Genomic DNA, 23,560 nt, shown 5'->3' on the forward strand with positions numbered 1-23,560 from the left:
TATTCCAAGTTATAAGCACTTCGCGTGATCAACTGATTTGATATTTTTGTTTCGGTACCAGAATTATCTTAGTTGAATAAGATTAAACACAATCGATATATAATTTGATATAGACTTTCTTTCAATGATGTCGTTTTCCCCTGTATAAAGCCTATTAGTACCAGACAACCGAGTATTTTACAGTGTGAATTTGACCGTATTTCATTATAGCTATTACAATTTAAAAGGCTTATGCATTATTCCTAACCGTTTCATTATAACACAGTTGTAACTTCTTAGTGGATTCACGTCGTGCAAGTATTGGGGTGCATTTCCTAATCCTAATAATAAGCCTACATTGTTTTTGTATGCGATCTGGGTTGAAGGCGAATAGAGACGAAACCGGACATATACTGCATACATACAATAACAACAATGTAAGACGTGTGAGCCATAATTTGAACTCATCAACATGCTCGAAAAGACCAGCGTACCAGATGAGATGATAAACAATACCTATGCGACGATGCATCAGTGTTCAAAGTGACAATACCCGCGAAAATGCAATTGCCTCGTTGAAACAATGATTTATGCCGAAGTGGCCACCGAGTATTTACACCTGTTAATCCCATTCAAGAATAATGTGGTACAGTATCCCCTTTATATTTGTTATTCCTGCCTTTTTTAACCAAGACCCTAGTGAGTGAATTATAGTCCCATCATGACAGAAGCTAGAGAGATAAGTTGATTGGCGTGTTTTGGTAACAAAGGCCAGTGGTTGAAATGTTAAATTGTGTAAATGTATCTGTGATCATGACAAATTATACATTTTCAGAGCCAGTTTGTGAGCTTATTAATAAGTGAACACACTGACAAATGAACTTTTCGTGTTCATCTCCTCGAGACCTTTCCAATGATATGAAAATATGTTTTTGTAGCTTGCTTCCTTCTGTGTGTCAAGTTAGGACTCGCTGGCCGTTCCTAAGTTGTTACGCCCGGCCTTTATCCGAAACGAGTGTCTTCCGTGTGGTATCTGACCGAGCGAAAACCGGTATCTCGTCGACCACCTTGGTGACCGACGTCATGATGCATGTCAGTCGACATCGCCCCGTGCAGCCTCCTACACTAAACAACTCTTTAGCACCCCGTTTCTTGGTTTGCAGTCGCTTAACTCGGCTATCATAGCTGGTGGAAACATTGCGTTCATGTTTTTCACTGATGTAATGTATCAGTTCGACTCACAACACGATAACCTTCTAGATGTTGATATACCCACAATATAAGTTGTAGAATGAGTGAACTGAATTTGCTATGAATGAAAAGGTAGTTCCTTTACAAAGTGACCGAAATGAGACGACATCGGTTATCCAATCATCGTTAGAATCTCAGTTCAAGTCGTTATGACACAGGTCATCTTGACACAACACACATGTGACGTGGGAGATTACTATGCTATCTGCCTATACGTTGTTCGTGTGGGTAATGAATACAGTTACCTCACTCGTCCCCGTGCAAGACATTACATAAGAAACAGAACATTGTGTCTCAAGACCTGTTCATAAGTTACCTACTGCTGAGATGGCGCTGCGAGGAAAAGTCGCTATCATTACAGGTGAGACTGTTTAGATACTTAGGATCTGGGGTTCCTTTCACGAAGCAATCTTTACAAAGGTCAACCTTAACTCACATTCTGTAATAATCCATGAAGGTTACCTTGGACTTAGTTGCCGCCATATGGCTGGAATATTGCTGAGGGCGGCGTAAAACTAGACTCACTCACTCACTAGACTTAGTTAAGATTAACCTTAGCTAAAGTTGTTTTGTGTAAGGAGCCCCTGCTTTTGATGGTTTTGAATCCCCGACCATTGATATGTCAGCAAGTAATGCATGTTGTAAGAGGTGAGAAAATCTGGTGGCGAAGTTCGAGGATGTGTTGAAGGTAACATGAAATCAAAGCATCAAACATAATTAAAACACTGTCGATTAAGAAAGACTAAGAAAAAACAAATGAGCAAAATTATAAGCGTATAATCGCAAAATCAAAAGTGCAATATTTTGTACTTGTGTTTACCCCCTTCTTTGTTTATGGCTTATAAGCCCGATAGGTGTTAATTTCAGATTTCATGTGGTCAGTGATTGAAGTTGTGCACTGCATGTTGTTATTAGCAGTCAGACAGACATATAAGTGTCAATAAACCAGACATTGAGGTCTGCTTATAACAATCAACATGTGTATTTTTATGTAAATAGTAGATTATTTACGTCCTTGTGTATACAACCAAGATTAGATTACTGCTCACCTGACACTCCGGGCAGGCATACTGTTTCAAGTTCCGCGAACCTAGTCACTGCATATGCGTCATGAGCGCAGCGCAACATAACTGTTGAAATCACATTTTCCCCTAGTGCTGGGGAAAAATTAGTGAATCGTTTGAACTCCGATTTTGCAGGCGTTTTTCATTACGATTTTTTCAACATTTTTGATGATTTGATTCGGTAAGTGTATACCGAAAAGTATCAGAATCTGAAAAGTTGTGTTTTACGTTGCATGTGACCTTTAATAAACACATTGTTCGTCCTCGTGGCTGGTAGATTACAGTGATTGGACCAGAAACTACACTGACTGACCTTGTAATCTGTGGCCAAGAGTGTTGACGTGCGGGGCCACGAATCAACAGAATAGATTAGTCAAGCCTGTTTGTCTTAATCCGAAAGCATATACTGATGTTTATGCAGAAAACCGCTAACCCAATTGATTACTGCTGTGCGTGGTGCCTATAGGCGGTGTTAACGTTCGTAGTGATATTTTTTGTTTCGCTACTGCGGATGGGGGATGTATATTATTTAAGGAAAGGATTATGTTTGTCTAGAAACTGGTGTTGTTTTGAGGTCCTCATTCTATTCCTTTCTGGCATGCTCAGATCGTTTGTGGGGGTAAAATAGAATGTTTGTGAGAACTGTCTCATTTTGGGTGTGCACTGTCAGAGTTCTCTGTGGTTCAGCAGCTCATGGGTTTGTGGTATTTGTGCTGCTGTTGTTCGGAGTAGGTTTTCTTCTGGAGTGGTTGTCTCCTTAATTGGCAAAAGAACAAAATCTATTTTAGTGCCACATGCTCCACAACGCAATCTTTAATAATGGTATATAAGACATTCTGCACATATACCAAACCTGAACATCCAGTCACCTAGGTCTACAAGACAGTAATTATTATCATTAAAATACACATTATAAACTCACGTGCAAAAAAACTGCGTTTTCAAAGCAGAAATAACAAATAGCTGAACACTTTTCAGTGCGAACGTTTTATATCATGAACATATATTGAACACAAATGCACTTTTGGACAGTTTTACAAGTTAAGGCTTTGAATGTCATTTAGAAGTGAAAATACATAAGAATGAAGATTTTTATGGATATCAACTTCTTTATGAGAGAACACAACGTTTCGGAGTTAATGCTTACTCCTTCATCAGGTGATTGAGAAAGGGATACAGAGGTGTATTTATATGTACAGGTAAAACAATAACAAAGTAACAAGTGGAATGAGTTAACGAAAGCTAGTATAAACAAGCACTGATAGGAAGCCGATAGTTAAGATAACAATGATGGAAGCCAATGGTAATGCATTACAGTTGATTGGATATGTTTGCATAACGTGATTACATAACATGATTGGGGATAAGGGTGGAAGCCAATGGTGATACATTACGCATGATAGGATGATGTACATAACACACGATAGGGGGTGAGCATGTTTACATGAGGATTGGTGATGTACAAACACAAGTATGTACTCGGGTAGATAGGCTATACATGAATTACATAGATAGAATGTACACAGGTAGATGAGATTAATTTATCAATAAGTCCCAGGCACTTGGTAGGTACACTCCTTGGTCGCGGTTGATGGCTGGTTTCTGTCTCCGGATCTCGATGGCCTCTTGCAGTTTCCTTTGGCGCCAGTTGTTGTTGTTGGTAGATAGTATCCTAGTGTCCTCCCATCGAATTGAGTGTTCAGGGTTCTTCAAGATCCACAAGAACCCGCCCAAAGCCCGGATCCTAGTCTGCTCAAGAGGTTCAGTTTTCTACAACACCGCCCAGTTCCTCACACGTCTCCTCGCTCCACTTGGCAAAGATGGCAAGTCCTACATCAGCGACTCTTCATCCTTTGTCAACCAGCTGAAAGAATCCAACCCCACAGGCACCATGGTCAGCTACGACGTCGTGGACCTCTTCACCAACATCCCACTAGAAGAAGCCCTGGACATCCTTCGCAGCAAGTTAGCCAACCGGATAGATGACTTGGACACCCAGCTCACCATAGACAGCATCATCAACCTCGCCCGCAGCTGCTTTGACACCTCCTACTTCACATTCAATGGTAAGATATACAAGCAGATCCACGGTCTCCCCATGGGCTCACCTCTTTCTCCTCTCATTACAGAAATCTTCATGACCTCCTTCGAGGAAGCAGCCCTCTCCACAGCTCCGTTCCAGCCCCTCTGTTGGTACCGCAAAGTCGACGACACCTTCACCACCATCGCCTATGACAACGACCCCAATGAGCTCCTCAACCACCTCAACGACCAACATCCAAGAATCAAGTTCACCATGGAGACTGAGACCAACCAACACCTGCCCTTCCTTGATGTATCCCTCCACACCACAGACGATGGACTTAGAACCTCAGTTTACCGCAAGCCGACGCACACCGACCAGTACATCCACTACAACTCCTGCCACCACCCTCAGATCAAGCAAGCTATCATCGCCACCCTTACCAGACGTGCCAAAGCCCTCTGCCACCCCGATGCCCTAAACAATGAACTGGACCACCTCAGAAAGACATTCACCACACTCAACGGTTACCCTCCCCAGCTCGTCACAGCCACCATCAACAAGACCCTTAAGGACCGAGAACCCCGCCCCAAACCTTCTCCATCACCCATCAGAGTAACCATACCCTACCTTGGCCCCATCAGTCATCAAATATCACGCCTCATCAAGACCAAAGCCAGCATCGATGTCACCTTCTCCAGTGGCAAGACCATCAAGACCTACCTAAAAGCCAACGGTAAAGGACCCAGCTGTGAACACCCTAACCCGAGAGGATGCATCTACCAGATCCCTTGCAACTGTGGCGACCTATACATTGGAGAAACGCTGAGACCAATCAACACTAGAATGAAGGAACATCAGACCTCAGTCAGGAAACTCGACCAGAAATCGGCCATCTCTGAACACATACTCAAGAACCCTGAACACTCAATTCGATGGGAGGACACTAGGATACTATCTACCAACAACAACAACTGGCGCCAAAGGAAACTGCAAGAGGCCATCGAGATCCGGAGACAGAAACCAGCCATCAACCGCGACCAAGGAGTGTACCTACCAAGTGCCTGGGACTTATTGATAAATTAATCTCATCTACCTGTGTACATTCTATCTATGTAATTCATGTATAGCCTATCTACCCGAGTACATACTTGTGTTTGTACATCACCAATCCTCATGTAAACATGCTCACCCCCTATCGTGTGTTATGTACATCATCCTATCATGCGTAATGTATCACCATTGGCTTCCACCCTTATCCCCAATCATGTTATGTAATCATGTTATGCAAACATATCCAATCAACTGTAATGCATTACCATTGGCTTCCATCATTGTTATCTTAACTATCGGCTTCCTATCAGTGCTTGTTTATACTAGCTTTCGTTAACTCATTCCACTTGTTACTTTGTTATTGTTTTACCTGTACATATAAATACACCTCTGTATCCCTTTCTCAATCACCTGATGAAGGAGTAAGCATTAACTCCGAAACGTTGTGTTCTCTCATAAAGAAGTTGATATCCATAAAAATCTTCATTCTTAAGTTTTACAAGTTGATTATAGAGTAGTGATGTTGTGTTCCGGTATCCGATCATCCGTCAAAACATGAATCACACTGGTGGATGATTAAGACGGCCTAATATCGGGTGTGCCCACCTCGTGACGCAACAAGTGATCTAACATGACGTCGGACTGAGGTTGTAAGTCGCCCAATCACATGAATAGGGATCTAGCGCCATTCTTCCTGCAAAGCAAGACTCAAGTCCTGCACCGTCAATGGAGGCTGGTCACCTTCGGTCTGCCACTCCTGGACCTGTCTGCAGTCCTGTCAGTCTGCCTGTAACGTGTCAAAAGTCTACCAATCCTTCGCCTGGAACGTGTTGAAGCATCCCAATTGTTCGCTCTCTCTGCTCTGAGGTTAATCTCTGCACGTTCTTCCTGTTGAACTGATGTAGCTGATGCTGAAGAACACTTTGGGGTGTGTTTCATACCCCACGATCATATGGGTAGTTTTCTGTACATACGGGAAACTTTACTGATGTAAGTCATTTTTCTTGCAAAGCACGTGCAAAACCCATGTGTTATTTTGTCATATCATCACACTGAGTGTTCAGGAGAGTGCTCAGGTTCCTGACACTGACTTTTGTTCATGGTCATTTAAAAGTAAATGACAATTAAAGATATTTTGGGGACGTTTCTTTTGCACGTGAGTTTATTATTAAAAGACAACAAGTGAAAGAGTGAAATTTTCTGTGTTTTCCCTGGCCTTTAATGCCTTTAGAGGCACATATAACACTCTGGAACTAAATATAAGGTCCGTTGAATTTACGTAATTGTTCTATCTCCAATCAATATTTTGTTATTTTAAGGCTTTTGTCATCAATGTCAGTGATATGTGATGATTTGTCTTGTTCTACATGATATACTGCATCTCCATACGAAGTTTCAAACAATTAGGTATAACATTAGTCAAACCACAGACATACAAATCTTTAGGGTCGTTTATCTCGAAAGAAGGTTTTGGGGACTTAGAACACACTGGTTCTCAGGCGACGAAATGATAACCCCTAGGATGCGGTAGGTCTATATTTTCATGAAACCATATTCCAATGTACTTGGCGTTTGTGGTTATAGCTTATATTTTGTTTATGCTTTTTGTAGCGTTTCTGGAGCTGTTGGTGTTGCTGGCTAGCTAATGTTGATTTATAATAATGGTCTTGCTGTTGGCTTGTGTGTTGATGATGATGTATTTGTTGTTAAGAAGGTATTTGCTGTACCTGATAGTTGCATTCGCTTTCAGGGCTGATGTTAAAGTTGCTGCCGATGTCTGGTGTAATAATCGCACACACACAACACACATTCATATATGTATACACTGACCCAATCAAAGGTAGAATTGGTGAAATAGATATTCGACGTCAGTTCGCACATACATCCTTTCAGTTTTGCCAGTTACTAGTGAAAATAGCACATCAGTCTGTGAAACCATGTACGTAGCAGAGATATCACAATAAAGTAAGAAATATTGCCGACATGACATATCGAACTCATTCACTCACTCTTTTCAGGTTCCAGTTCAGGAATTGGAGCAGGAATTGCAGCAGTGTTTGCGAGAGAAGGCGCCAAACTGTCATTGACTGGCAGGAAACAGAACAATTTGGAGGAAGTGGCCAAGAACTGCAAGATCGAAGCTCCGGGCGTAAATGGAAATCAATAAAGAACTCTTGAGCTGATATAGAAAGCCACATTCCCATCTAATTCTATTCCCATCTATTCATAAGCACATGGTCCGTAGTGTCCCAAGTGTCATGACTGACTGCCAATCATGTCTGTTTGGCGTGCAAGGATAAATTTATATGTGTTGGAAAGTTGATTCCTTAACTAATTATCAGCTCCTCTTCCTCAATATCAAATAAAAGAAATTCACATCATGTAGAATAAATAATTTTCAATATGGTGTTAACTGTCTGTTTCAGGATGTTCTCACAAACGTTGGTGATCTCACAGAGGATGCTTTCAGAAAAACTCTGGTGGAAACAACCAAGAAGAAGTTCGGAAAAATAGATATTCTGGTGAGTGCATGAACATACGCCCATGCAGTAGGGTTTCTGCGTGTGGCATGTACCAGTCTGACCACTCTTTAACCAGATCAAGTTCTTGGGAGAAACATGAGTTGTTGTCCACCATTTTTCAACCATGTTGTTTGTAAATCTGATTTTCACAAAACCTTAGTTCGAGTCTTGAGTGATAGTGAAAAAGAAGTAAACTTACAAACTTAAGTAAAGTAACCACATGGAGGCTGCAATAAGTAATACAGGAAAGGACAAGTATTCTCAATTCTGCGAAATTCAGAACAACAGAAGTCCAGGTTACAGAAAGGGAATAGTCATTTTGATTATAATCTCTAAAACAAGAATAAACATTTTCCATGTTGTGTTCTTCCATTGCAAATCTGATTGTGGAACCATATATTTTTGGAAGTAAATATATTTGGACTTCGTTATCAAAATTCAAATCTAACATCTAACACCAACACTCCCTACTATGCTGAGGGTATTGGAAAACGTAAATACATAAATATGTCATGGAGCGAACATAGCCAGTAGTCCGGGGTTTTTTTGGCACATTTGGATTAATTTCAGATCCAGCCTGCAAATGTCACACTAACTGACTCATCATTAAACTATAATTCGATTTATAAGTGATAAGACCATGCCCCGATCCCGTTTTCACTTTGTGGGTGAAACACATCGAGGATCCATTAACCATTAAGTTGAGCATGCCTTGGTTTGATGTAGGTTGGCTTTTACCATTACCGTATGTATACATTATGGCAATATCAATACGGACTAACCCAATGCGGCCAAGCTTTTAATCATAGTATATTTCTTGTTCTCAATAATGGCTAAATTTCAATATAATCGCCAATGGCTGAAGGGATGGTGTAAATCCAGCTAGGGTTCATGCAGGTTGCAAAGGTACTGTAAGTCCCCATGGATCCTATAATGGTGATCTACCTTCAGTTGTTGGCAATCTATAGCCACTGTTTATAGTATTGTCCTCTTTGATTGTAATGTTTTAGCTGCCAGTGCTACTTTTATGTCCATTTTCTGTGATAGCCCAGTGTTTTTACTGTCTTTCGATGACAGTTTTTTGCGTTTTCAACTTATTGATTTTAATACTGATATAAATTGAATTAATCTCGTCAAGATATGGCTGCAATATTGCTAATGATACATTCTAACTCACTCACTCACTAACCCAGGTCTGGTATCATGATCTACACCTGTGACAGTGTTGGAACATCTAGACCAAACCATAGTTTGCTCATTGTGTAATGCTGTATACCATGTCATAATCTTTGCTTATACTATCAATCACCAGATTCTTTGGAATATGTAGTCAGATTGCGGGTTGTTAAACAAGTCCACAAATGATTGTTGGATCTTGTGTCTGTGTTTAGGTGAACAATGCTGGGACCGGATATGCATGTCCACTGCAGTCAACAACAAAAGAGCAGTACGACAGTCTCATGGCCATAAACGTGGAGGTGCCTGTGTTCTTGACACAGCTAGTTGCGCCGTATTTGATTGAATCTAAAGGTACTGTCTTATGAGTGAGTGAGTGGGTGGCTGAGTGAGTGAGTGAGTGTGGATAGTTGTACCATGAGTGTTGTGTTAGGAATAGTATTTTTTCCAAGAAACATTGATTTCTGAATATGCTGAAAATGTCTCAAGATTTAGAACAGAACAGTGTTTAACAGGAGGAGGAGTAGGGTGTGGCAACTGCAAAGTGTTCATCGTTTCAGACTGGATGTAGCGATCCAAACATTCCGATTACTTAACATCATACCTTTAAGGAGAATACTTTCAAATACCTAAGATACAAATACAGTAAAAGGTAAACCAACATCTGCTTTTTCCGACTAGTCGTAAACATCCGGCACATTATCTCACTCCAGTCCCTAGCTTGTACATTTATCACCAGCTCTACAGTTCGGTACATTGTCTAACCTGGATTGTTTCTCCTGTCCCGATAAGTGCCAGTTTAGAAAGCTTCCACTGTAAAATGTGAAAATCTAAACCCTGATACTTTCCTATTTTTGCAGCAGAATATTATGTGTGTAACTTGTTACAGGGATTAACAATTTGAAATCTTTCTGTTGCAGGATGTGTGGTTAATATTTCCTCTTGCGCCACGAGTACAATTGTGAGTATGATACAATAGAAGAGTGATTCACAGCCAGCAAAAACCAAACCCGATCGATCGATTACAGAATGGGCCACACGTATCAAACACAATGTCACCTGTGTGGTGTCTCCTTTGACAAATCACACGGTTTGTGTCCACTGTCTAGCCTGTCTTCAACCATTTCCCCATAAAATATACCACATATAATGTATGGTAAAATTGCACTTTGTCAGAGAGGGCGATTTCAGGTGTTAAGTTAATGTTAAAACTAAAGATAAAAACGTCTCAGATCCTTTATGATTTTCTCAGGTTACAGAAACAACTGAAAAACATATTTGGCCGAGTGTTCGCGTTAACGAAGTAAAGAATTACAAGCACACGCAAATTATATTTTTGCGTACGTGTGTTGGACACATAGATTCTGATATGTAATTTGAAAAGGTACCTTAAAACATATAAGCAGCAAATACACTTTGAAATGATTCAAGATTGTACTGAAAATTTCACATACAAAAGATTTGGACTGCATGTTCACTATTTCATTTTTGCACGCACTCGTGAAAAACCTATCGCGGACACTGGGTACTTACATGCTCTCACCTTGTTGTGCCAAACGTCGAACTTTATCTTACGTCATTGTTTTAGATATCTGAATGAACTGAAGTAAACGATCTGCATTTGTCATGCAAAGACCATTTATCTTATGATTAACCTTCCCTCCCATGCAGATTCCGGCATTGGGTGTCTATGCCATGTCGAAGGCGGCCTTGGACTCATTCACAAGATATCTTGCACATGGTAAATATACAAACATTTCTGAAAACTATGTGTTGTCCACTCATGTGAGATGATAGTGTTTGTTGTGTAGACCTTTATTGATCAAACATCCAATTGTCATTGAGCACTCAAATTGTGACTACGCAACAAGTATATGTGTATCTAAATACACCTAGTGCAATCCTTCATTTTTATTAGTTTTAATGCTATAAAGACAATGGAAACGTTCGCGATGATATGGGCTACACATTTCACTTTTGTAATTGCTACCTCGAACCCCATCTTTGCATCCATTATTATCATTACATCCATTGAAATGCCAAAAATGTTCAATCCCAGAAGTCGAAAACTTCAAAATGACACCACTTTACTACCAGGCATATATATGTGTCGGCGATGAAATTTTGAATGGTTTTAGAATAAGAAACCCTCTGGAAAAGAGCAATACCTCCAATTTCAATCAGTGTCAAATTTGTTGCCAAGGAAACGCAAAAAATATTTTACTGAGAAATACAAAACCACCACAAGTTACCAGTACAACACATGATCTATCTGTGATAAATGTGGTGAAGAAATGCTGCGGGGGATAAAACTGATACAGGAATTCTTGCTGACTCGCAGAAACTGAAACTTCTGAAATATCAAAGTATTTCTAAACCAAATCAGTCTCTCGATATGTAGTAACGTATTGGCACTAACAACTCTTAACAAACATTTCTCAAACAAGTAAGAGCGGCTGCTGCCTGTGTTATCGATGCTGGTAGTGGTGTTGGAGCTGATGTTTGTTGGGCTACTGTTGCTTGTTGCATCGATGCTGGTAGTGGTGCTGGAGCTGATGTTTGTTGGGCTACTGCTGCTTGTTGTATTGATACCGGTAGGGGTGCTGGAGCTATTGTTTGTTGGGCTGCTGCTGCTTCTTGTAGCGATGCTATTAGTGGTTCAGCTGAAATATGAAGCACATGCAGGAGTCCGTGCTCAGGGAAAGTCATACCTGTCATAGAAGCTAATTTGTTGATAAAATATTACTGACAGGCTTTATCAGTAAGCAAATAAACGGCTTTCTTTCTTTGTACAGAGATGGTTTCACACGGGGTACGGGTGAATGCCGTCAAGTAAGTACACAAAGAAAGGTAATATATATATTACTGTTGACTTGACTTGCACCTTAGGTCAAGGTGGCATTTATCAATTTTGTAGCAAGTGTGAACTAGAGTGAGTCCCGGGTGGCATTTACCCGGTAGTTTTTGTTAGGGTGTTTCTTCTCCAGGAGGCACCCGTGGCGAGCCACCTCCTCGTTGTAGGTGCTGGGTAACGCTCAGAGCTCGCCGACACCTCCGTAGTGGACCCGGGTGTATGTTTGGTCCACCTACCCGTTTGCCGTGGGTTTCGTCCCTGTGTCGGTGGAGGAGGGGATCCTGGTGGTTGAGGGCAATGGGAGCAGGACCAGTGTTCCTGTTGCTCAACACACCACTTCGGCCCTGACTTTACCTAAACGGGTGGTAGAATCGGCCCGATTCTATCAATCGGCTGGTCACGCCAAGCCCTGTGTATGGACTTTTGTCATTACACAGTTTTAATTTGGAAAAGAGTTACTTTTGGATTTGGCACATTTGTTTATATAAAATGTTAAAGATCTTCATTATGATGCTTTGAACTTTGCCTAGAGTCTTATACCCAGAAGGCGGTGGCTCATGGGCCAATCTGGTGGATGTGTTATTTATAACTCTTCTGCTGGAGTATATCATCTGAGTATCCTTGGTGCTGCAAGTTGGAGACCCACTTGTTTTTAGCATTGTCCTTGTGATACTCCGTGGTGGGTGGGGAGCTCGGGTGATGAAAATATACACATTAAACATGGCTTATGAAACCCCAACTAAGAAAACCAAACGTCCTCTTGAAACTGATCCTATTGATGATGACATCCGACCGTCCAAATCAATTCATTTCAGGCCACGTTTTCTAGTGATTGAAACTATTGACAAGACACCTTTCAAGCTGAATCCTTTTGCAATATCTAAGGGTATTCAGGGTATTGCTGGAGAAGTCGAAAACATAAGAAAGATACGTTCAGGTGCGCTGCTGGTTGAATGCTCTAAAAGATAGCAATCAGCCAACCTTATGAGTACCGAATCATTCGTTGGCGTTCCAGTTACGGTCTCTGCTCATAAGACCTGAAACACAAGCAAAGGCATCATCAGGGACCGCGATCGACTATTTGCTGAAATGTCAGAAATTGACATCGCATACGAGATGAAAGATCAAGGTGTGCTCTATGTCAAACGCTTTTCGACCCGTAAAAACAATGAAAGTGTTCCCACCAATACTTATCTCTTCTCCTTTTCGTCTCCGACAGCTCCAAAATCATTGAAGGCTGGTTACTGCAACATCAAGGTTGACATCAAGGTAAATACTTGTACATTGTCCGTTGTGTGTGCTTACTGTGGCGAGAAGTCACACACAACAGAAGATTGTACAAGTACCTTTAAAAAGTGCACCAACCATTCAGGAAACCATTCATCTTTTTCGAAAGAGTGCCCGATTTGGAAAAAAACATGGAAATTAACAAGAATAACTTTACACAAAACATCGGTTTCTCGGATGCCAAAAAAACTTGTCAAGAGATCTGAGCTTCCAGACAGTTATGCTTCTGTAATCAAAATCAACTGAATCCAGCCATAAACTATCTACTTTATCCACAAGCTGTCAAACAAATTTGACTTGGGTCATTCTTTTTTCACCCCCGGGCGAGACGGCCACTGGAGGAGCTTCTATCCTTATAAACCAGAATATTATTCAGAGCCCTATTATTCTTAATACTGGTCTCCAGGCTGTTGCCGTGAGACTTACTTTACACGTTGCACTCACACTATGCTCTTTATATTTCTCACCGTCTTCAACACTTCAAAAGACCGAACTTCAAAATTTGTAATAACCAACTCCCAAAACCCTTTGTTATTATGGGAGACGTAAATGGCCACAACCCACTCTGGGGTGGTACAACTACAAATGCTAAAGGTAAAATATTAGAGGAGTTCTGTTCCGAAAATGATTTATTTATTTTCAATGATGGGTCGAACACATATCTACATCCTGACACAGGAACATATTCAGCCCTTGATTTATCGGTTTCTAATTCAAGCCTTCTAAATGAATTTGAATGGTCAGTTCATGATGACCTCTGTGGGAGTGACCATTTCCCAACATTACTAAAACCCGTGAATCCATCTGATGTTCCTCCATCATCAAGATGGAACTTCAAAAAGGCTAACTGGCGTTTATATGAAACTGTGTGTGTTGACAGGCTTAAACCTGAACTTTTTAATAATGTTCCTGATGCTATTCAACGTTTTTGTGATGAAATGAATGTTACATGAATTCACGTACACCAATGTCTAAAGTCTGGAATATGATCCAAAAAATCAAATGTAAGGGCTCACCACCTTAAAGATGGAAACCAGTTATTAACTAATGAAACCGATATTGCTAATAAACTTGGTGAAACTTTGGCAAAACATTCTTCCTCGTCAAATTATGAAGGTATGTTCCAAACATATCAGTGAGTGAGTGAGTAAGTTAAAATTTAACGTCACATCGGCAATATCTCAGCCATATCGTGCCGAGAACATTTCCATATCAAAATTAATTATATGTCTACTATAAAACCTGTCAACGAAGGACAGTAAAACAACTAGAATATCACAAATGGAATTAAAACTAGCATGGAAAGTTAAAAAAAACCATCACCATTAGGACAATACACTATAAAATCAGGCTATAGATCGCCAACAACTGAAGGTAGATCACCAAACTAGGGACCATGGGGACTCTAGTTGGATTTACACCATCCCTTCAACCGCTGGCGAGTATACAAAATTCTAACCAAAATTAAAACAACAAGAATACTACGATTGAAAACCTGGTAGATTTAAATTTACATCGAATGCTTGTGGACTTACGTACTCCAAACATATCAAAACCAGCAAGAAAAGAAAACTATTAACTTTAATTCAGATAATGGGGAAGACCATAATGAAACTTTTTCGTTACATGAGCTTCATACCGCTCTTGATCAGGCTCAGATACTGCTTCAGGAGCTGATAACATCCATTATCCCTTTGGGGTGGTGCTCAGACGAATACTAAGGGGAAGCTCATAGAAGATTTCATTTCTAACAATAGCTTATGTATACTTAATGATGGCTCAAACACCTATTTACATCCAGGCACAGGAACTTACTCTGCTATTGATTTAGCAATTACAGATTCAGCATTATTAAACGAATTTGAATGGTCTGTCCACTTCCACTTCCCTACTATTGTGAAAACTGTGACTCCTTCAGATGTTCCTCCTACTACAAGATGGAACTTTTCCAAGACAAACTGGTCTTTATTTCAACTGCTTGCTTCTAGTACATTTAAACCTGATCTATTTCTTGACATTGCCGACCCTGTACAACTATTTTCAGATAAACTGAAGAAGATAGCCGATGAATGTATTCCTAAGTCCTCCACAAATCAACACATTCGAAAACCATGGTTTAATGATACCTGCAAACAAGCCAGAAAGGCACGGAGAAAAGCTGAGCATTATTTCCGTCGCCATCCAATGGTCCATAACTTGAACAAATTGAAAATTTTAAATGCAAAAGCACGGCGTACCTTTAGGCAAAATAAACGCCAATCTTGGCGAACCTATGTCTCTAAAATCAATGCACGTACACCAATTTCTAAAGTATGGAATATGATCCAGAAGAGCAAGGGTAAGGGTTCTAGATCTAGCATTCACCATCTTAAAGACGGAAACCTGTTGCTGACAAATAAATCCGATATTGCTAATATACTTGGTGAAACACTGGCGAAACATTCGTCTTCATCAAACTATGTACCTCAATTTCAAAATCAAAATCAGCAGGAAAAAAACCCTATTAGTTTTACTTCCGATAATGGTGAAGATTATGATGAAGTATTTTCGATTAATGAACTCCATACTGCTCTTGACCAGGCTCACGATACTGCTTCAGGAGCTGATAACATTATCAACATTATCAACTCCTGAAGCATTTACCAGAATCATCTTCAGAGACGCTTCTTCATATTTTCGATGGTATTTGGACGTCTGGAAATTTTCCTTCTTCATGGCGTGATGCTATAATTGTGCCCATTCCTAAACTTGGACGTGATCACACTGATCCTTCCAATTATAGGCCGATGTCATTAATTAGCTGCGTTTGCAAGACCATGGAACGCATGATAAATAATCGACTTGTTTGGTACTTGGAGTGAGTTAGTGAGTTAATATTTAACGTCACATCGGCAATATCTCAGCCATATCGTGACGAGAACGTTTAATACTGTAGTGAAATATATCGATTCTATAAAAACCTGTCAACGAGGGACAGTAAAACAACTAGAATATCACAAGTATGATTAAAACTAGCATGGAAAGTTAACAAAAATATCACTATTCGGACAATACAACATAAAATCAGGCTATAGATTGCCAACAACTGAAGGTAGATCACCATACTAGGGACCATGGGGACTTACAGTACCTTTGCTACCTGCATGGACCCTAGTTGGATTTACATCATCCCCTCAGCTGTTATCAATTTAGACACATCTAGCCAAAAATTAAAAATACACATATACTACGATTAAAAACAGTGGAAGTCTAAATGTACAGGAAATGTTTTGGGACTTACGTACCCTCTCAGGAGGACAATAATTTTACGGTACTTCAACCCCCTTTGAGGGTACAGCCACTAACAATTCAAGTTACTAATCTAAACTACCATGAATTAAAATGTAGCTATCTACAGAACACAATAATCAAAATTCAAAGATGAAATCAATTTCTTTTAAAAATCCAAGAATTATATGAGAACTTACGGGGGTAAAAAGATCCTTAATTGTTTTTACATTGAAATATTTATCCCTTATGTTGGCTTTGGTACTTGGAAACAAATAACTTAATAACAGATATTCAATGTGGTTTCCGTTAAAACAGAAGTATTATTGATCATTTAGTGCGTTTAGAATCGTTTGTGAAGAATGCCATCATTAATAAGCAACATGCAGTGTCAATGTTTTTCGATTTAGAAAAAGCATACGACACAACCTGGAAACATGGGATTTTAAGAGACTTACATGACTTTGGATTGCGAGGCCGCTTGCCCCAATTTATATCCAACTTTCTAAATGACAGGCAATTTCAAGTCCGCGTGGGTTCTACCCTGTCTGATCATTACAGTCAAGATCAGGGTGTTCCACAAGGCAGCATTTTGTCTGTCACTTTATTTAGTATTAAAATAAATAGTCTTTCAAAAGTGTTAACGGATTCAGTCAACGGTTCCCTTTTCGTGGATGACTTTAATATTTCTTGTCGTGGCACAAACATGCGAACCATTGAGAGACAGTTGCAAATCTGTCTCAACAAAATTCATAAGTGGTGCCTTGAGAACGGGTTTAAATTTTCTCAATCTAAAACCAACTGCATTCACTTCTGCCGAAAATACAAACCTCATAAAGACCCTGACTTATCTTTGAATGGTGCACCCATCAAAGTTGTCAAGGAAGCTAAGTTCCTTGGTCTCATCTTTGACTCACACTTAACCTTTCTGCCACATCTTAAATACCTAAAAACCAAATGCCTGAAGGCGCTCGATCTGTTGAAAGTCGTTTCAAATACAAAGTGGGGAGGAGACCAAACAACCCTTCTATATTTATACAGGTCACTCATCAGATCTAAGCTGGATTACGGCTCCATTGTCTATGGTGGAGCCTGTAAAAGCAACCTCAAAATACTTGATTCTATCCATCACGAAGGTCTAAGGCTTTGTCTTGGATCATTCCAAACTTCTCCTGTTGACAGTCTATACATTGAAGCAGATGAACCTTCTCTTGACCATCGTCGTATTAAACTATCTTTACAGTATCTAAACTGTCTTCAAATAAGTTCAACCCTGCATATAACTGTGTCTTCAATTCCTTGTACGGGGATTTGTACAATAAGAAATCTTCTCTTGCTCCACCTCTTGGGCTAAGAGTGAAACCTTTCCTTTCTGCTGCTGGCATTGAACTAGAAAATGTAGCTCCTTCTCGCTTGTTTTCTTCTCCTCCGTGGCAGCTGGTTAGACCACAAGTTCACCTTACATTAAGTCACTATAAAAAAGCAGAAACGAATGAATTACAATATAAACAAGAATATCATCAATTAAAACATAAATATAGCAATTATAAATCCTCATTTACAGATGGGTCCAAGGATCGTGGCGCAGTAGCTTGTAACAATATCTTCTAGATTACCAGATAATAGTTCTATTTTTACAGCAGAAGCTAACGCCATATTAACAGCTCTTAAATATATTCAAAGACATCCTAAACATAAACAATACATAACCTTGTCTGATTCTCTTTCGTGCCTTCAGGCCATTAAAACCCAAGCATGTAAACATCCACTTTCCAACTATCTTGCGACTGGCCAATACAACATCGTCTTCTGTTGTTTACCCAGCCATGTTGGTATCTCTGGTAACACTTTGGCAGACCTTGCTGCTAAGGCAGCGCTAAACTAGGTCCCAGCTAGGGACCATGCAGGTAGCAGAAGCACTGTAAGTGCCCATGGCCTCTAGTATGGTGGCCTACCTTCAGTTGATCTAAAGGCTGTTTTCACATTGTACTGTCCGAATAGTGATATTGGTTTTAACTTTTCACGCTAGTTTTAATTCTTATTGTGATACTCTAGCTGTTTACTGTCCTTCGTTGACAGGTTTTTACCATATGCATAAATATTACCAAATGCATATGCATTCCAAGAATGTTCTCGTCACGATATGGCTGCAACATTGCCGATGTGACGTTAAATATTAAATCACTCACTCACTCTTCTCCAGGTGGCTTTTGTGCGTGAGATTTTTGTTCGGGTGTCTTTGTCTGAATGGCTTTTGTACGTGTGGCTTTTGTCTTGCTGCCTCCGTGACAGTTATTATTACAGTTAATATTATTGTGTTTAATGTTCTTTTTTTGTACACACTGTCATATATGTTTTGTTTTGTTGTTGTTGTATCTGTATTTTTCCATTCACGGTATTCCTTTCACTGTTTCAGCCCAGGATACATACCCACTGAGATAACTCGCAGTGAAGATAATATCCAGGTAATTATACTTACGCAATCAAATCTGGAGGAAAAACTGAGAAATAATAACATGCCTGAGCAAGTCTGATGTAAGACTGTCACACAAGAAACCTGACCAGCCGAACATACAGGGGCGTCATACATGTACACCCAGATTGTTCCACCCAGAATTCTCTTACTGCCTGATTGTCGTTTAATGTCGCACTCAGCAAATATTCCAGCTATATGGTCTATAAATAATCGAATCTGTACCAGACAATCCACAGATCAACATCTTGAGCATCGACCAGTCGCCTCGTTCGACAACCATGTGTACTGTAAAGCAATTCTTACCGCAGTTTTCACCGGTCTCGTAAAGAATGTAAATCAGTGTGGTATTGAAAACGAGCCAGCCCTGCAGAATAAATAAACATTGTCCTATTCGCTCACACTGTTTCAGATGGATGCTCTGTTGACTAAAGCAACGCTACTTGGTCGAACGGGTACCACAGAAGAAATTGGTCGCATTGTGGCCTTCCTAGCCTCAGAAAAAGCAGCCTTCGTGACTGGAGAGTGTTTCCGAGCCGATGGTGGCTTGACAATGACGACACCAGTACTTATATAAAGCAGAGAGTTCCAAAGCGATCAAATGCCCCCATTAATTACACACCAAATAGAGCAGACAAACACCAATAACATATAACATATGAATTACATTTATATGGAACAAATTACCAGAAAAAAAATACTCCCGAAATATAACCAGTGGTGATACACAGTCACTTAACAAGACCAAGATATTGTTATGTTTACTTAGATATATACTGATGTACATGTTGGTACGTGCTGGTTATTTGTTTGATTGTGCAACCTGATACTTTAAAGTGACGACTAATTATATAATATATCATGAACGTTAAATTCCTCTGAGTCTTAAAGAAACATTCAGTCATGACTTTTCAGTTAGCGAAGTGATTTTTCTAAGAAATAAACACGTGTTCAGGCCCTAACAACTTCGAAGTTATATTCCATCGTCAACACAGAACAATAGTTCCAAAGTCGTTTCCGTTCGATTATGAGAAAATGTTACGGATTGTTTGGTCGTTTGGTCACTATATTGATCGGAACGCCACTAGTAGCAAGCGTGTGATGTGTACCAAACATGCTAGACAAATATCAATGAAATTTGAGAGATGACTTGTAATTTATGAAGCAAATTATCAGAATTCTGAAATACTTTCGAAATAGTACAAATACTGTCAGTGTCACTTAAGAAAAGTAACATATGCTCATATAAATAAATATTGATGCACATACTGAAGTCGTATTTGTTTGAGCAGTGGTGCACAACAATAAAGGGTGATGGGAGGCCAAGCTTCAGTCAGTGGGCACCCGTGGCGAGCCACCTCCTCGTGGTGGGTGCTGGGTAATGCTAAGAGCTCGCCGACACCCCCGTAGTGGACCCGGGGGGATATTTGGTCCACCAACCCGTTTGCCGTGGGTTGCGGCCCTGTGTCGGCGGAGGAAGGGATCCTGGTGGTTGAGGGCAATAGGAGCTTGCGACCGTGTTCCTGTTGCTCAATACACCACTTTGGCCCTGACTTCGCCTAGACGGGTGGTCGAATGGGCCCGGTTCGACCAATCGGCTGGTCATGCCAAGCCCTGTGCATGGACTTTATGTAATTGCACAAAATGGGATTTGAAATCGTCTGTATTTCGGTCTTGGCGCCTTTGGATTATAGAATGTTATTTAACTTGAATTTTGTATACATGAACTTTGCCTAGAGTCTTATGCCCAGAAGGCGGTGGCTCATGGGCCAATCTGGTGGAATAATTTATCTTTTGGTTTTTCTGCTGGAGTATATCATCCGGGTATCCTTGGTGCTGCAAGTTGGAGACCCACTTGTGTTTACCATCGTCTTCATGATACTCCGTGGTGGGTGGGGAGCTCGGATGATGAATCTTAAAACACTAAACATGGATTACGAAACTCCCCTAAAGAAAACAAAACGTCCTGTCGACACTGATCCTGATGACGATGACCACAGACAGCCAAAATCAATTGACTACTGGCCACTTTTTTAGTAATGGAGACCAAAGATAACACACGATTGAAGTTAAATCCTTTTGCAGTGCAAAAAGGCATACAAGGCATAGCTGGTGATGTGAAAAACATTAGACTTTTACGTTCAGGGTCATTGCTCATTGAGTGCAGCAAAAGGCAACAAGCAACTAATTTGATGTCAACTGAAACGTTCGTCGGCATTCCGGTGTCAGTCTCTCCTCACAGAACACTTAACACCAGCAAAGGAGTTGTTAGAGACAGAGATCGATTGTTCGCTGACATGTCCGAACTTGATATTGTTTCGGAAATGAAAGACCAAGGAGTCATTTACGTCAAGCGTTTTGCAACACGCAAAAACCACGAAACCGTTCTGACGAACACTTACCTGTTCACATTTTCTTCTCCCAATGCTCCCAGATCAATAAAGGCAGGATATTGTAACATGACCGTTGACACCTACATACCAAATCTTTTGAGGTGTTTCAAATGCCAGAAATTTGGTCATGGTGTTAGTACTTGTACATTGTCCGTTGTATGTGCTCACTGTGGTGAGAAGACACATACAACAGAAGATTGCAAGAGTACTTTTAAGAAATGTACCAACTGCTCGGGTGCTCACTCATCTTTTTCCAAAGATTGTCCAGTTTGGAAACAGCATATGGAGATCAACAAGATCAAATTTACTCAAAACATTAGTTCCTCTGATGCAAAAAAGATTGTCTTAGGTTCTGAGATTAAGGAAACGTATGATTCCATTGCAAAAACACCGTCTGATAAAACCCCTACAGTAACCACGTCATCTGCAAGCTGTCAAACGAACTTGACTTGGCTTAAAACCGAATCTCCTATGATGTTATCGCCTGTAATATCTACACAAACTGTGGAACCACTTCCTGACAAGCCCCAAACCCAATCAGAACCTTCTTCTGCTTGTGATACATCTTCTCAGGCATCTCAAATGACTCAGTCTAACAGGAACGTTCAACCAGTTGTCAAAAGCAAAACCAAACCGAAACCAGATTCTTTCACAAAGCAAAGTGGCAGGGCCCCAAAGGGGTCAGATGATAAGATCAGATTATTTAACAGATACGGATCGCTTGAGGACATGGACGTGTCTGAAAACGTCCATTCTAGGGCACATAGCTTGTCGCCCTCGAAAAAGGTACGGGGTAGATCCCCTATTAATCCACCTAAAAGATAGGTCCATCTCAGCATATCGTGCATTGGAACTGTAGAGGACTACGAACAAATTTTAATGAAATACAGTTGTTAATCCAGGATTTAGCACCATCAGCGTTCTGTCTGCAAGAGACATATCTGAAACAGACAGATAACTTTAGTTTACGTCAGTTTGAAGCGTATCATTATTTTTCCCCTCCAGGTGATAGGGCCACTGGAGGTTCCACTATCCTCATACGACGGGATGTTATTCACAGCCCTGTTACACTTCTAATCTACAAGCTGTTGCTGTGCGACTGACTCTGGGAGTAGCATTTACACTATGCTCTCTGTATATTCCGCCTTCTTCAACACTACAACAGACTGATCTTCAATCACTATATGATCAACTCCCGAAGCCATGTATTATTATGGGTGACCTAAACGGTCACAACCCATTATGGGGCAGTACTAACACTAATGCTAAGGGCCAACTACTTGAAGATTTCGTTTCAAATAATGATCTGTGCATATTTAATGATGATTCAAGCACCTATCTGCACCCTGCAACTGGCACTTATTCTTCTCTAGATGTATCTCTTGCAGATTCTAACCTCCTCAATGAATTTGATTGGTCTGTTCATAATGACCTTTGTGGAAGTGACCACTTCCCAACTATCCTCTCAGAAATTACTCCATCCGATTCTCCATCGTTTACAAGATGGAACTTTTCGAAGGCTAACTGTTCTTTATATCAAACTATGTGTGAATCAAAACTGCGACCTAAGTGTTTCACTAATATCAGTGATCCCATTGAAACTTTTTCTGACATTTTAAATAGAATTGCTGATGAGTGTATACCAAAGTCCTCTACGACTCCACATGTACGAAAACCATGGTTCAGTGCAAATTGTAGACAGGCCAGAAAAGCGAGGAAAAAGGCAGAACATTATTTTCGCCATCATCCAACTGTCCATAACTTGAATAAATTCAAAATACTGAATGCAAAGGCGCGTCGTACGTTTAAACAAAACAAACGACAATCTTGGAGAAATTATGTCTCCAAACTTAATTCACGCACGCCGATGTCCAAGGTCTGGAACATGGTTCAAAGAATTAAAGGCAAAGGTTCCAAATCTGCCGTACACCATCTTAAAGATGGTGATAATTTAATTACTAATAAGTCTAAAATTGCAAATAAAATCGGCGAAACTCTTGCCAAAAATTCTTCATCAACAAATTATGTTCCTGAGTTTCAGAGATATCAGAAACAACAGGAAAAGACAAAACTTAATTTTGAATCAAATAACGGTGAAGATTACAATGAAGTGTTTTCATTACATGAGCTACAAACTGCTCTTGAGCAAGCTCATGACACTGCTACCGGTGATGATAATATCCATTACCAGCTTCTGAAACACTTACCTGAACCATGC

At 40.3% G+C, this 23,560-nt stretch overlaps 1 protein-coding gene across 2 annotated transcripts; it reads left to right on the top strand.

Annotated features, from left to right (window-relative positions):
• Positions 1-1,399: 1,399 nt before the first annotated feature.
• Positions 1,400-20,218, top strand: LOC137281451 (uncharacterized oxidoreductase MexAM1_META1p0182-like). 2 transcript variants are annotated; one of them, XM_067812685.1, is made up of 9 exons: positions 1,400-1,591; positions 7,389-7,519; positions 7,797-7,892; positions 9,284-9,422; positions 9,989-10,029; positions 10,740-10,809; positions 11,864-11,900; positions 18,893-18,941; positions 19,362-20,218. In XM_067812685.1, exons 1-9 carry the CDS (start codon positions 1,558-1,560, stop codon positions 19,524-19,526), a joined length of 762 nt encoding a protein of 253 aa, XP_067668786.1. In that variant the 5' UTR covers positions 1,400-1,557; the 3' UTR covers positions 19,527-20,218. The 2 variants fall into 2 exon arrangements, with proteins under 2 accessions (XP_067668786.1, XP_067668785.1); XM_067812684.1 differs by lacking the exons at positions 7,389-7,519; positions 7,797-7,892; positions 9,284-9,422; ... (3 more) ...; positions 18,893-18,941; positions 19,362-20,218 and adding an exon at positions 4,424-6,561 and having other exon boundaries at positions 1,438-1,591.
• The last annotated feature ends 3,342 nt before the right edge of the window (positions 20,219-23,560 follow it).

The sequence above is a fragment of the Haliotis asinina genome, chromosome 4 (genome assembly GCF_037392515.1).
Source record: "Haliotis asinina isolate JCU_RB_2024 chromosome 4, JCU_Hal_asi_v2, whole genome shotgun sequence".
Taxonomy (NCBI): domain Eukaryota; kingdom Metazoa; phylum Mollusca; class Gastropoda; order Lepetellida; family Haliotidae; genus Haliotis; species Haliotis asinina.